Source organism: Triticum dicoccoides, chromosome 3A, assembly GCF_002162155.2.
Source record: "Triticum dicoccoides isolate Atlit2015 ecotype Zavitan chromosome 3A, WEW_v2.0, whole genome shotgun sequence".
Classification (NCBI taxonomy): domain Eukaryota; kingdom Viridiplantae; phylum Streptophyta; class Magnoliopsida; order Poales; family Poaceae; genus Triticum; species Triticum dicoccoides.
In genome coordinates, this window is record NC_041384.1 from 92934634 (window position 1) to 92950364 (window position 15731).

The window sequence follows — 15731 nt, forward strand, 5'->3', positions numbered from 1 at the left end:
ATACACACACAACACATGACGATACGGCCCAAGCTCCAGCACTGCCTTAGCTCGAATCTTTTCTTTTGTACTCATGTTGACATCATCCCCATCATATTTGAATCTATGTATATGTCGATACATCTACCTATTTCATGCCGCCTATTGATACATCTGAGGCATGATGTATTGATATCCACTGTCTCTACATACTTAAATAGTACTGAATGGAAATAAAAAGAATACTTGACACTTCAGTTTTAGATTAAATTAATGTACAATTGTTTACTCTTAAATTTACTTATTTGTGACCTTAATATGGAGTACATATGGAAATAAATTTGCTATATATATTTAAATTCAAATTTTCATGTGTAAGAGAGTTGTATTTTCAACCTGCCTAATAAATTTTTATCTACTATTCCCTGATCTGAAATAATGCAACAGTATCATTCTTGCATACTAAATCAACTTTTTTACGCATTACTGATCAAACTTTAAAACATTGACTACACGCTCAGTTATGCACCTTGCATTTTCAAACCAAGGGACTGTTTCAGTAGATTTATACTTTTATCTATTTAATTAATACAATATGACCAGATCTAGTACAACTAAAATACTACCTCCGTTCCTAAATATAAGTCTTTTTAGAGATTCCACTACGGACTACTACGAAGTAAAATGGGTGAATCTATACTCTAAACATGTCCGTAGTGGAATCTCTAAAAGGACCTATATTTAGGAACAGAGGGAATACATATGATTTGCCTGATTCACATTCTATAGGAAGTACTTTCTCTGTAACTTTTTAGAGTCCATGACAGTGTCAAAAAACATCTTATATTAAGTTACAGAGGGAATAGATACTAAGCAAATAAGTGAAATCATTTGTTGATCAGCGGTGATGTCACTGCTTGCATATGTTATGGACTGATTTGGATGGACTTCGGTCACTGCCAATTCGGATACAAATACTGGTGTATTACATAGTGGGTTTAAGCTCATATGTAGGTACATTGATTTCTAAATCTAAGCCATTCAAATTGATGATCGATGGACTTAGATAATTCAGTCCATGTGGAAGCACATGCTGACTCGTTTGCCTTCCGTTTTAATAATAAAATAATAATATATAGATAACTTACCTCAATCAAAGAGGAATGTCCTGGATCCGTTCCCAACGACAGTGCCTACACATGAGGTAGAAAATTAGGGACTCAATCCAGAATGATAATTTTATTTCGGGAGAGGATAGAACAAGAACTTACCAGTGCTGTCCCACCCAGAGCAACCAGCGCAGAGAGAAAGTTGAAAAACAGGGCTTTAGTTACGGTGAATCCTGAGCGAACCAGAATCCCAAAATCCCCAATCTAAACAAAGAGATGAGAAGTTTGTCATCAACCAGCAGTATCATTTTTCGTGTAATTCAATAAAACTGTTCAGCTCAGAAAAAAGGTTAATTCAAATAAAGTAGGACGCGTTTATCTGGGGAATGTTCGCTAGGGGCGAATTGCCAGCGAACACCCCACTTGCCATGCCGGAATAAATAAAATTGAAATGCGTTTTTTAGGGAAATGCCATGTACGGAAGGTGAAATTGACATGTATAGGAAAGAATTGCCAGCGATTTAAAAAAAATTGCCATCCACGTGATCTGGATCCAATGGCTGTGGGGGCGTTCGCTGGGACTGCCTTCCCAGTGAACGTTCGCCCATTAGCATTTCCAATAAAGTATCCGACATGCTACACGTAAGCAAACAACAAGCATCACTGAAGATAATCTAACTAATCCGGTTGTAACAAACCAAGATTCATTTCCCAACTATGGAGAGCTTACAGAATAGAGATCCAAAGCTACAAGCATAGCATAATAATACTATAATAATATATGAAAATCTAAATTCCACGTGACACATTAGCTATTCATTCATATATCATGACCAATATTTTCACTCCAGCAGAACTTCCTGAGCGACCAGCATGCAAAAAGAGTTCATATATTTATGTGATCTCCAATTTTCACAGGATACCACGGCAAAGTATATTCTAAAAAGATAAAAATCATTATTAGTCACAGATAAGAAAGATTAGATGTGATACTGGATTCTTATCTTCTGGATCAGATGCACTTGGATAGAGAATATCACAAAATTGCTAGAACAGCAGAACATGAACTGCCTCATGATCTTAGGGCACAAAGCCACAAACTACTTGTGGTCCCGGAACCGGTAACCAGATTGACACATCAGTACATCACACCATGTCTAAGCTAGCATTTCCAAACAGTCTTGGTCACGCTTGACATTTTGTGTCAATGTGAGGTTCCATTTTGTGTCAATGTGAGGTTCCAAGACTTCCCTCTCCTCTTGGTACCAGTGAAAGTAGCAGCTGCTCATGGTCTAACATACTGAACCAATGCCAAATATGTGTTTTAACTAATACCACGTAACAATGCAAAAAAAAAAGTAACACTGGTAGGAGGCAAGAGGAGAGAATACTGTAAGTTAGATCTGAAATCAGTTACTTGAGGAGGAAGGTAACCTCTTGAGGAAGTTCATGAGCGAGCAGAAATAAAGTTCTAGACCATCCTCCAACAGAACCATGTAGCAGAAAAGCACTTCCAAGAGCCATCCCATCAGTGAAGTTATGCTGCATTAATCACATACTTATTTTCTGAAATTCCATCAAATCAAACCTAGTAAAGCTGAAAAATCTAATATACAATCAGACTGCACGCGCAAGACAAAAACATAAAAATAGCTGTGAGTATTCAGATCATAGACTTACAACACCATCTGAGAAAAGATTGAGGTAGCCAAACACGAGGTTGGAGTTTGAAACAGAGGGATCTTCACTCGATAATGTTTTGCCAGGGGCAGGATTAGTTTCAGAATTGATAGGCTCTCTGTCGGTGGCACCAGGCACCACGTCCAAACCTGATCTCTGTGATCCTAAAACGGCTTCCTGTGAATAATACAAAAAGTTTTCACTAAAACAGTAGGGATGACAGACTAGTTACAGTAGAAATTACCAAAATATTAATTTAGTTTCACTGCTACATTTGCTATTTTATCTCTTTTATTTATTGATGTGGCAGTCAGTATGTAGATTGTTACCACAGCTGTGGCACACCACAGTTTTGTGTGTCATGGTGCACCTTTCACAAATATATTATTTGGCATGCTTTCAGGGCGACTTGACAGCCACAAAAGGTTATTGTTGTGTTCGCACAAATATACTTGTCTTTAGCTGAACCTAGTGTCCTTCAATTTTTGGAATGCACTAATTTTATTTCCCAGCTAACCAAGTTTCCACACTTTACAGGCATGTTTTCCATCCAAGGCCATTTTTTTTCACAAATTTCGACAACTATTGTACTTCGTAAATGTAAATGAACTATAGAAGGAAAAAAGCAGATGTTGCACACCTGGGTGGGAGCACTATATTTGAGATATGTTTTGCCATATTCAAGTTGTACCAAAATTTTTAAAACAAATCATGCATGTCCATCAGGTGCTAAGGGTGTGTTTGATTCCAATCACCAAGTGGAATGGCATGGGTCGGACCCGTGACCGGCCTCGCTCCCGAACGTACCAATACCTCCAAATCAGAGGAATCACACAGAACCGGTTGCTCTCTTTCCTCACACTCCACCAAAACCATGCCGCGTCTCCTCTCTCAGGTCACCTCAGGCACACCACAGTTTTGTGTGTCATGGTGCACCTTTCACAAATATATTATTTGGCATGCTTTCAGGGCGACTTGACAGCCACAAAAGGTTATTGTTGTGTTCGCACAAATATACTTGTCTTTAGCTGAACCTAGTGTCCTTCAATTTTTGGAATGCACTAATTTTATTTCCCAGCTAACCAAGTTTCCACACTTTACAGGCATGTTTTCCATCCAAGGCCATTTTTTTCACAAATTTCGACAACTATTGTACTTCGTAAATGTAAATGAACTATAGAAGGAAAAAAGCAGATGTTGCACACCTGGGTGGGAGCACTATATTTGAGATATGTTTTGCCATATTCAAGTTGTACCAAAATTTTTAAAACAAATCATGCATGTCCATCAGGTGCTAAGGGTGTGTTTGATTCCAATCACCAAGTGGAATGGCATGGGTCGGACCCGTGACCGGCCTCGCTCCCGAACGCACCAATACCTCCAAATCAGAGGAATCACACGGAACCGGTTGCTCTCTTTCCTCACACTCCACCAAAACCATGCCGCGTCTCCTCTCTCAGGTCACCTCCCCCTCGTCTCTCCCTTCCCTCCCTCTGCTCTCTCAACGCTCCCATCTGGGTAGCGGACCGGGCAGCAACCGACGGGGGCCGGTGGTTGCTGGCGGCGGCCTGGCCTGCAGAGGAGCGGCTGCAGTTTTCTGGCGACGACCAGATCTTCCGGGGAGCGGCGATGGCCTGATCTGCTGGTGGGCGGCGGCTTGATCTGCTGGCGCGGCGGCTTGATCTGCTAGTGGGCGACGGCGGACTGACTTGCCGGTGAGTGGGCGGCCGATTTGTTTGGGGCGGTGGCTGACCTGCTGCCCTGCTGGTGGCAACAACCTGGCTGGTAGCGACACGCATGGACCTGGGAAGAGGAGCCTGGTGTGCTGTTGTTCGTCAGAGACTAGCAGGCGAGCAACTTCTGGTCCTTCCTCCGATCTGAAGCTTTACTTCAGTAGACTAATGGAGGCAGAGGAGCAGTGGCAGATGGCTAATGGCAACCAGCCAACGAGCTCATTAGCTCTTAATCATTAATCATTGAGGAGTTTGACCGTGGCTTTGGTGCAAGAGGAAATAACAACAACAACAACAATAAAGCCTTTAGTCCCAAACAAGTTGGGGTAGGCTAGAGGTGAAACCCATAAGATCTCGCAACCAACTCATGGCTCTGGTACATGGATAGCAAGCTTCCACGCACCCCTGTCCATAGCTAGCTCTTTGGTGATACTCCAATCCTTCAGGTCTCTCTTAACAGACTCCTCACATGTCAAATTCGGTCTACGCCGCCCTCTCTTGACATTCTCCGCACGCTTTAGCCGTCCGCTATGCACTGGAGCTTCTGGAGGCCTGTGCTGAATATGCCCAAACCATCTCAGACGATGTTGGACAAGCTTCTCTTCAATTGGTGCCACCCCAACTCTATCTCGTATATCATCATTCCGGACTCGATCCTTCCTCGTGTGGCCACACATCCATCTCAACATACGCATCTCCGCCACACCTAACTGTTGAACATGTCGCCTTTTAGTCGGCCAACACTTAGCACCATACAACATTGCGGGTCGAACCGCCGTCCTGTAGAACTTGCCTTTTAGCTTTTGTGGCACTCTCTTGTCACAGAGAATGCCAGAAGCTTGGTGCCACTTCATCCATCCGGCTTTGATTCGATGGTTCACATCTTCATCAATACCCCCATCCTCCTGTAGCATTGACCCCAAATACCGAAAGGTGTCCTTCCGAGGTACCACCTGGCCATCAAGGCTAACCTCCTCCTCACACCTAGTAGCACTGAAACCGCATATCATGTACTCGGTTTTAGTTCTACTAAGCCTAAACCCTTTCGATTCCAAGGTTTGTCTCCATAACTCTAACTTCCTATTTACCCCATGTCGTCAACTAGCACCACATCATCCGCAAAGAGCATACACCATGGGATATCTCCTTGTATATCCCTTGTGACCTCATCCATCACCAATGCAAAAAGATAAGGGCTCAAAGCTGACCCCTGATGCAGTCCTATCTTAATCGGGAAGTCATCGGTGTCGACATCACTTGTTCGAACACTTGTCACAACATTATCGTACATGTCCTTGATGAGGGTAATGTACTTTGCTGGGACCTTGTGTTTCTCCAAGGCCCACCACATGACATTCCGCGGTATCTTATCATAGGCCTTCTCCAAGTCAATGAACACCATATGCAAGTCCTTCTTTTGCTCCCTATATCTCTCCATAAGTTATCGTACCAAGAAAATGGCTTCCATGGTCGACCTCCCAGGCATGAAACCAAACTGATTTTTGGTCACGCTTGTCATTCTTCTTAAGCGGTGCTCAATGACTCTCTCCCATAGCTTCATTGTATGGCTCATCAGCTTAATTCCACGGTAATTACTACAACTCTGAACATCCCCCTTGTTCTTGAAGATTGGTACTAATATACTCCGTCTCCATTCTCCTGGCATCTTATTTGCCCGAAAAATGAGGTTGAAAAGCTTGGTTAGCCATACTATCGCTATGTCCCCGAGACCTTTCCACACCTCAATGGGGATACAATCAAGGCCCATCGCCTTGCCTCCTTTCATCCTTTTTAAAGCCACCTTGACCTCAGACTCCTGGATTCGCCGCACAAAACGCATGTTGGTCTCATCAAAGGAGTCGTCGAGTTCAATGGTAGAACTCTCATTCTCCCCATTGAACAGCTTGTCGAAGTACTCCCGCCATCTATGCTTAATCTCCTCGTCCTTCACCAAGAGGAGATAGTTGTAGATATTTCTGATGTCATTTTTATTATGCTTTGTTAATGTACCTTGTCAAAATGAACCAATGCCATTATGTTCCATCCCTCCAACCAAACAGTGAAATGTAACCATTCCATTCCATGTATTGTCTCCAAACAAACACAGGAACGGAACCGACCCATTCCAGTGGAATGGAATCATGACATTCCATTCCACTTCGTTCCGCAACCAAACACACCCTAACATGTCCACATGAAAATTTTGGTACCAAAACATGAATGCATGTGCCCTTAAAAAATTGGTGCAGCTTGCATAGTAAATAGTATGATATGCAAGGTGCATCAATTTGTTTGTTTCTCACATGATGCATATGATTCAAATTTTGCAAGTGTGTATGTCATCTCATAATGTCCATTCAAGATTTTTTTTCCATCCTTTTTCATAACATTTTGAATTGGAAAACACACACGCGGAATATAGGGTGCAACGCTGCACAGGTGGAGATCAGCATTTCCACACACAGGTACCCATGTAATGATAAGACTTGAAGGCTTAGGAGAACATATTGCATACCTTCAGAATTTATATCAACTAGAATTAGGTATACCTTAGTAGCATTTGACTCTTGCTCATTTTCAGCATCTATCATTTTTCTGGTTGCGCCATCATGCAAAGAATTTTGTTGCACTTGATCTGTGTCTTTACCCTCATCGTCACTTTTTATGTGACCCGACTTGGCCTTATCACTAATGTCTTGTCGCTTATGATGGTGATGATGGTGCCCATGGCTATGACCCCCCCTTTGAGAATTGTCCTCAACGTACCTCACAATCTTCTCGACAATAAAGAACAATACAATACCAACTGCATGAAATGGTTGGATGTTTCGAGGAATATTGCATAGAAGCATGGAAAAAGAAAAGAGATTAGCAATTGAGTTATAAAATGATTAACAATGTCATCACTATATTTACATTTGTTCAGTAACATGCAGCAATGATTAATTCCTAACAAAACTGAGCAATCACATACTAAGAAATAATAAGATAAAATTGGTAGGCCTTATGGCATGTCAACATTGATTATCCTGAAAACAAAATTCCGACTTCTATAAATAATTGGTAGGCCTTTTGGCATGTTAACCTTAAGGGAAAACACTGTTTGATATAGGTATGTAAAAGGTAATACTCACATAAAATAGACAAGCCAACAGAAAGATCTTTCAGGGAGTGTGCATGTGACTGCTCATGAGCATGATCATGATCCTCATGATTGTGTGAATGAGAGTGCCCTCCACCTGTATACCCAATGAAACATAAAATGAGGAACAAATAAGAGTGCGGCTGAGACAGATTAGCACCACAAATGGTGTAAGAGTACTGCAGGTACAAAGGTCAGAAACATGCCAAAAAAAAAGGTTCAAGAAAAATGCATTACTTCGGGCATGTCTGAAACACTAGAGTTTCTCCGGATTTCTCAGGAAATGATATAATTCAAGCAGAAATGTCCTATAACATTCAAGGTTCCAAACAAGACCGCTGCTAGGTGTACAGTTTTTGTCCAAACTTTAATATCAGCATGACAAACAAATGATGCTATTACATGTTAGCTGAAGTGCAATACTTCAGTCCCGTATAAACTCTTAACAATCAGGGGAAAGGGTTAAAAAAATGTTAATCATGCCCTAGATCCTACAAATAAAAGATATCGATATCAAGTAGATGGTTCAGTTTTAGTTTCCTAACAGAGTGCACACATCGGATAATTTGTTTGCGAGCTACTATGCTTCTATTTGGCATACAAACAAAATATGTTTAAAAACTGGGCAGCAAAATACACTGTAGCGAGCAAACCATTTATCAACATTGCGCATCTACCCACCTGCTATACCCCACGATACCTCCTTTACCAGCATACATAAAGGGCAACCTGGTGCATGTAGCTCCCGCTTGCGCAGGGTCTACCACTTTGGGTCTATAGTACGCAGCCTTTCCCTACATTTCTGTAAGAGGCTGTTTCATACATACAGGGAACAATATATAACAGCCATTAAAAACTGATAGGGAGGCTGACATGCAGCTACAGTTATCATGGAAACAATATGCTAAGTTACCTCCGTAGAGTTTTTGAGCTCTTTGTTTTTGGGGCTTTTCTTCTCCCTTTGCTTTTTGTTTCGGCTAGGCTGCTCTTTGCTTTAGTTTTTGTTCTGGTTTGAGTTTGTTCTGTAAACCTCACATCATTTCAACGCTTTCTTCTTCTAATACAAAATAACATGCTGTGCGGTGTGCGGTCGAGAAAATGTTAAGTTGCTAACTGGTGGCAATTGATATTGATAATGAGTAGATCAACTATTAGTGCACACAAATTCTGACTTTCTGAGATGCATGACAACGAAGGCATGAAACAAAAACATAAGAACAAAAGACATAAAATGCATCAATACCAAAAGCATGAGGCAGTTGATGAAGGAATGAATCTCCAAGCATTGCGCCTGCCTACAAAACATCATAAACGAAACGACAAAAATTCTGTTATTGATTATTCAACAGCAGCTCAGTGAGGAACCTAGAGAAAATTATAAAAGCAAAACAAATACTTGATATGATAAACAAAGAAATTCAATAAGTGTGATGCATAATGTCATCTCAGATTCTTTGTTAGATTAATTTTTGTTGAGGCGAAGTGGTTTTACAGTATTCCTGTAGCGCACACAGTACGTTGTGGGCTGTATTTGCCCGTACATGTGCGGTTCGAGGGGACCATACCTGAGCAGCCAGTTCCCTTAGACGCGTCACCCCTGGTTTCCTTAAAGGGAACTGTGCAACTACCAAAGAAGGAGTCCAAGGCTTGCACGTCAAGGTCAAGATGAAGGATGGCGGCCACTGACCAAGACCCTTATATAAGGGTATACCCACAAGACGATTAGGAGGGGGGGGGGGGGTCTTCGACCACTCCAAAAACCCTAGAATAGTAAGATAGGGCTTTCGTAGATCCGATCTTTGGCATTCTGCCTAGATCGTCCACCTCCGTCTTATTCGGCGACTCGATCCTCAACTCACCAGATACACCACTGTGCACCTCCACTGTAATCCCTCTGATATAATCTCATGTAAGCAGGAGTAGGGTTATTACTCGCCACGCGAGGACCCAAACCTAGGTAAACTTGTCCCCCGTGTCCATCTGGTAACCTAAGGTGATGTCCCTCTGTCATACAAATCTATGTACATCCACCACATTGCTGTTAGGTACATCACGGAACACCATCGACAGCTAGCGCCGACCGGTGGGAGCCTCAAACTACTAGATCGGATCTACGGACCTATCATATCTTCAAACTTCCTCTCCATCATCTCCGCCAACGCAATCATCTTTTCGACCTTCATCGATATCATCGGCTCCGTCGGGCTGGTGCGTCAACCCAACCATGTCGTTTTACCAGCCAACACATCTAATCTTCCCAATGTGGTCATCACAGTCCACTTTGACCAAGCCATCGCCCATCTATTAGCTAGCTTAATATTAGTCTTTAAGAAAGTTCTAACAACTGCAAGTTCTGCACCTACCCCAAACACTGCAAGTGCATCCACAACGGCCTTCGACGGTTTCCCCTGAACTGCAAAATTCAAATAAAAAACAGTCAAAATGCGAACACTTACTCAGAAGAATGGTTGCCATGGATCAGAGCAGGGAACTCACACAAGATTACTGGGAGGAGGATGAGGCAGACGAGCGACGCCATGCTAACCAGCAGCGAGCACCCCATCGCTCTCAGCCACACGCCTGCCAAATCCCCGAAATTATCAGTGGTGTCGTGGCGTAGCACGCCTAGAAATCGCACATTCCGCAGAAAGTATACAGAGCAGGTGAAAATCCTGACCCATGGGTGTTGACTCTGGCTGGAAATCGCGGTGGATGTGGTCGTGGTGGTGATCATGGTGGTGATAGTGGTCGTGGTCGAAGCCCTCGAGCTCGAGATCCGCCTCCTCGGCCAGTTCCTCGGGAAGCAGCCGCTGGATCTCGTCGCGGTGATGGTGGCTGTGGTGGTGGTGGTGCTCGTGATTGGAATCGTCGAGGGCGCCCCCGCAGCTGTGCCCGTGGTCATGGTGCTCGTGGGGCTCCTCGTCGTGGCCGCCGTGGAAGGGGCATGAGGACGCGGAGGAATCCCCGTGCCCAGCCGCGGCGGCGAGGAGGGCGGCCAGGAGCAGCAGGGAGAGGAGACGGCAGAGCATTGCGACCAGAGAGAGCGTTGGGGCCTCGCGGAGGCTTCTCTTTTGCCGCTGCTTGGGCCTTTGCTGGGCATGTACGCGGGATAACGTATCCAGTGCACCATGATCCTAAAAAAAACATATCCAGTGCACCATGATTATCAAAAACAAAAAACATATACAGTGTATCGGCCCAACTGGTGCAGATACAGAACGGAACATAGAGTTGGTTGAAAGTATGCACGTAGATGGATTGCTAGAACAATCGCAATAAATCTCTCATTACTATATATAAAAATGTTCGCGAATATGCAAAAAAACGCCGACTCAGAAAATGTTCACGAATTCAAAATATTCATGAATTAAGAAAAGTGTTCCTCGAATTTTAAAAGATGTTCAAGAATTGAAAAAACGTTCCCCAAATTTCAACATAGTTCATGAATTTGATAAAAAAAATCCCATATTTCAAAAATATGTGATATGCTTCAATCTAATTCATCCTTTTTATTTTAAGAAACAAGCAATTATGTGATATGTTCACGGATCACACCTTTCAATCATTTCAGTAATCGAGAGCATTAAAAGTGATATGGACATGATAAAATTTACAATCAGACAGATAAATGTGAAACTGAAATATGTGTTTCACATATTTCCCAATCATGCGGATCAAAGAAATGCTCCTTTTGAACGTAATTCGCGTCTGAGTCTAGGCTCATATACACCCGATGAACATTAAATTCAAAACAAATAGTAAAAATTTTAAAAAATATATGGATTTTTTGGCATCGAAGATGCTCCAACTAATTTTAAAAATATATTAAATTTGCCACCCTCGCGCCAACATAAATTGCCATAAAAAGATTTGATTTGCCATGCTTAAAAAATTTGACGTCAAATTTTTAACATTATCGTAAAAAAACATGCATGAGAAACTAAAGTTTTTGAAATTATAGCAATTTTTTGTGGAAAAAATGTCATGGCAAATATACACACTATTCAGCTGGACCACATCAGTGTCTCTAGCTCCAGCAAAATCAACATCCTTGGCAAGCGTGTCATCCCTAGTTATTGACATTCAATCTGTACTCCACAGCAAACAATATGGATGCTACATAACCAATGAAAATCCTCCACTCAACAACAAACAACACCGCAAAAATCCCCCACTCTACATCAAACAACATGCACTGAGAGGAAAATTTGCGAAATGTCCACGAAACTATCAAAACATGGATTCTACATACTACTCCCTCAGTCTCAAAATTTGTGTCTTAGATTTGTCTAGATACGGACTAAAACATGACTTGATACGTCCATATTTAGATAAATTTGATACGTCTCCAACGTATCTATAATTTTTGATTGTTCCATGCTATTATATTATCTGTTTTGGATGTTTAATGGGCTTTAATATACACTTTTATATTATTTTTGGGACTAACCTATTAACCAAAGCCTAGTGCAAAATGTTGCTTTTTGCCTATTTCAGTGTTTCGTAGAAAAAGAATATCAAATGGAATGAAACCTTCGCGAGGATCTTTTATGTAACAAAAGCAATCCAGGAGACTTGGAGTGGAGGTCAATGAAGCCACGAGGCGGCCACGAGACAAGAGGGCGCGCCCCCACCCTCATGGGCCCCTCGTAGCTCCACTGACCCACTTCTTTCGCCTATATATACTCTTATACCCTGAAAACATCCAGGGGATCCACGAAACCACTTTTCCACCGCCGCAGCCTTCTGTACCCGTGAGATCCCATCTGGGGACCTTTTTCAGCGATCTGCCGGAGGAGGATTCGATCACGGAGGGCTTCTACATCAACACCATAGCCTCTCCGATGATGTATGAGTATTTTACCACAGACATTCGGGTCCATAGTTATTAGCTAGATGGCTTCTTCTCTCTTTTTGGTTCTCAATACAAAGTTCTCCTCGATGTTCTTGGAGATTTATTCGATGTAATACTTTTTGCGGTGTGTTTGCCGAGATCCGATGAATTGTGGGTTTATGATCAAGTTTATCTATGAACAATATTTGATTCTTCTCTGAATTCTTATATGCATGATTTGATATCTTTGCAAGTCTCTTCGAATTATCAGTTTGGTTTGTCCTACTAGATTGATCTTACTTGCAATGGGAGAAGTGCTTAGCTTTGGGTTCAATCTTCCGGTGTCCTTTCCCAGTAACAGCAGGGGCAGCAAGGCACGTATTGTATTGTTGCCATCGAGGATAAAAAGATGGGATTTATATCATATTGCTTGAGTTTATCCCTTTACATAATGTCATCTTGCCTAATGCGTTACTCTGTTTTTATAAACTTAATACTCTAAATGCATGCTGGATAGCGGTCGATGTGTGGAGTAATAGTAGTAGATGCAGAATCGTTTCGGTCTACTTGACACGGACATGATGCCTACGTTCACGATCATGCCTAGATATTCTCATAACTATGCACTTTTCTATCAATTGCTTGGCAGTAATTTGTTCACCCACCATAATATATGCTATCTTGAGAAAAGCCACTAGTGAAACATATGGCCCCCGGATCTACTTTACATCATATAAGTTTCCAATCTGCAATTCTAGTTTACTATTTATTTTGCAATCTTTATCTTGCAATCTATACAAAAATACCAAAAATATTTATTTTATTATCTTTATCAGATCTCGCTTTTTCAAGTGGCCGTGAAGCGACTGACAACCCCTTTATCGTGTTGGTTGCAAGGTTCTTATTTGTTTGTGCAGGTACTAGGCAATTTGCGTGTAGTCTCCTACTGGATTGATACCTTGGTTCTCAAAAAAATCGAGAAAAATACTTACGCTACTTTGCTGCATCACCCTTTCCTCTTCAAGGGAAAATCAACGCATGCTCAAGAGGTAGCAAGAAGGATCTTTGGCGCCGTTGCCGGGGAGATTTGCACCAAGTCAAGTCCAGATTTGATCTCACGTCAACTAGCCATTTCTGGCGTCGTTGCCGGGGAGATCTACACTCAAGTCAAGACACACCAAGTACCCATCACAAACTCTTATCCCTAGCATTACATTATTTGCCATTTGCCTCTCGTTTTCCTCTCCCCCACTTCACCCTTGCCGTTTTCTTCGCCCCTCTTCCGTTTGTCCTTCTGTTTGCTCGTGTTACCATGTGGCTTCTATTTGATTGCATCTTCGCTTGCTAAAAATCTATTGATATGGATCCTCATCCTCTTGCTAATCTTTTTAAAAGATCCAATTATGATGAACCAATTGCTAGTATTTGAGTGCACTAGATTATCTTTATGAGGTTTTGCTTGAAATTCGTGAATCTGAAAATTGTGATGAAGTGTTTTATGAAGTGATTCACGATAGATCTTTGAATAAAAAGCATGATTGCAATGATGTTATTATAAATTCTATGAATTTCAATTGTGCTAATAATATGCAAAACCCTGAGCTTGAGGATGCTAGTTTTGCTATGTCTACTATTTGTTGCAATTATCATGATTGGGGTGATTCTTCTTATGTTCTTGAAAATTTATTTAAGCCCCATGATGAATATAAGATTGATAATGATGTTTGCAATATTGAAAGTGGGTTTGGAAGAATGTCAACTTTAGATCCCACGTATTTGGAGAATGTTCGATCTTATGCAATTTTCGATAAAAAATGGGTTTGGAGAGGTCATGACTTTAGTTAATGTTAATCCCACTATTTTGGAAGAGTGTCAACTTTGCATGCATGTGGATCATGTTGAAAATGTTTTATGTGAATTTGCTTATGATCCCACATGCAATTATTATGAGAGAGGAAAATATGATTGTAGTAATTTTCATGTTACTAAATTACCTCTCGTTATGTTGAGATTGCTATTGTTTTTTTTCGCTTCCTTGTGTATGCTAGTTTTTGCTTGCTATGATAATTTGTTTGCCTATAAGATGCCTATGCATAGGAAGTATGTTAGACTTAGATGTGTTTGTCACATGTTTCATGATGCTCTTGTTGTGCTTCAATTCTTGTCTTTTATGTGAGCATTATTGAAATTATCAATCCCTATAGCTAGGGGCGTTAAACGATAGCGCTTGTTGGGAGGCAACCCAATTTTATTTTTGTTCCTTGCTTTTTTTGCTATTTAGTAATAAATAAATCGTCTATCCTCTGTTATGATTGTGTTTTTTATGTTTTAGTTAGTGTTTGTGCCAAGTAAAGCCTTTAGGATCTTCTTGAGTGATTGTTGTTTGATCTTGCTGGAAAAAAACAGAAAGTATGCGCTCACGAGAATAATTTTCTTTTTTACCAGAGAGCGATAAAATACCAATTCCAACTTAAGTAGATCAATATACAAATTATTTAGGATGTCCTAATTTCTCAGGATTTTTGGAATTACAGAAGTATTCGGAACCTATAGATTACTACAGACTGTTCTGTTTTTGACATATTCTGTTTTTCGCGTGTTGTTTACTTATTTTGATGAATCTATGGCTAGTATCGGGGGGTATGAACCATAGAAAAGTTGGAATACAGTAGGTTTAACACCAATATAAATAAAAAATGAGTTCATTACATATCTTAAAGTGGTGGTTTGTTTTTTTATACTAACGGAGCTCATGAGATTTTCTGTTGAGTTTTGTGTTGTGAAGTTTTCAAGTTTTGGGGTAAAGATTTGATGGATTTAGGAACAAGGAGTGGCAAGAGCCTAAGCTTGGGGATGCCCAAGGAACCCCAAGGTAAAATTTAAGGACAGCCAAAAGCCTAAGCTTGGGGATGCCCCGGAAGGCATCCCCTCTTTTGCCTTCGTCTATCGGTAACTTTACTTGAGGCTATATTTTTATTCACCATGTGATATGTGTTTCGCTTGGAGCGTCTTGTATGATTTGAGTCTTTTCTTTTTAGTTTACCACAATCATCCTTGCTGTACATACCTTTTGGAGAGACACACATGAATCAGGATTTATTAGAATACTTTATGTGCTTCACTTATATCTTTTGAGCTAGATAATTTTGCTCTAGTGCTTCACTTATATCTTTTTAGAGCACGGTGGTGGTTTTATTTTATAGAAATTATTGATCTCTCATGCTTCACTTATATTATTTTGAGAGTCTTTTAGA

General features: G+C 41.1%; 1 protein-coding gene across 1 annotated transcript in view; it reads right to left on the minus strand.

Annotated features, from left to right (window-relative positions):
• LOC119267324 (IAA-alanine resistance protein 1-like) overlaps window positions 1-10728 on the minus strand; it is a 12810-nt gene extending 2082 nt beyond the window's left edge. The window contains exons 1-12 of the mRNA XM_037548692.1: window positions 10321-10728; window positions 10140-10268; window positions 9880-10056; window positions 9209-9267; window positions 8887-8938; window positions 7636-7740; window positions 7017-7307; window positions 5952-6511; window positions 2769-2945; window positions 2523-2630; window positions 1251-1352; window positions 1128-1172 (exon numbers count right to left, since the gene is read on the minus strand). Of these exons, the coding sequence (XP_037404589.1) occupies window positions 1128-1172; window positions 1251-1352; window positions 2523-2630; window positions 2769-2945; window positions 5952-6511; window positions 7017-7307; window positions 7636-7740; window positions 8887-8938; window positions 9209-9267; window positions 9880-10056; window positions 10140-10268; window positions 10321-10672 (2157 nt within the window). The 5' untranslated portion in view covers window positions 10673-10728. The remainder of the gene's footprint in view (window positions 1-1127; window positions 1173-1250; window positions 1353-2522; window positions 2631-2768; window positions 2946-5951; window positions 6512-7016; window positions 7308-7635; window positions 7741-8886; window positions 8939-9208; window positions 9268-9879; window positions 10057-10139; window positions 10269-10320) is intronic.
• Window positions 10729-15731: the final 5003 nt, after the last annotated feature.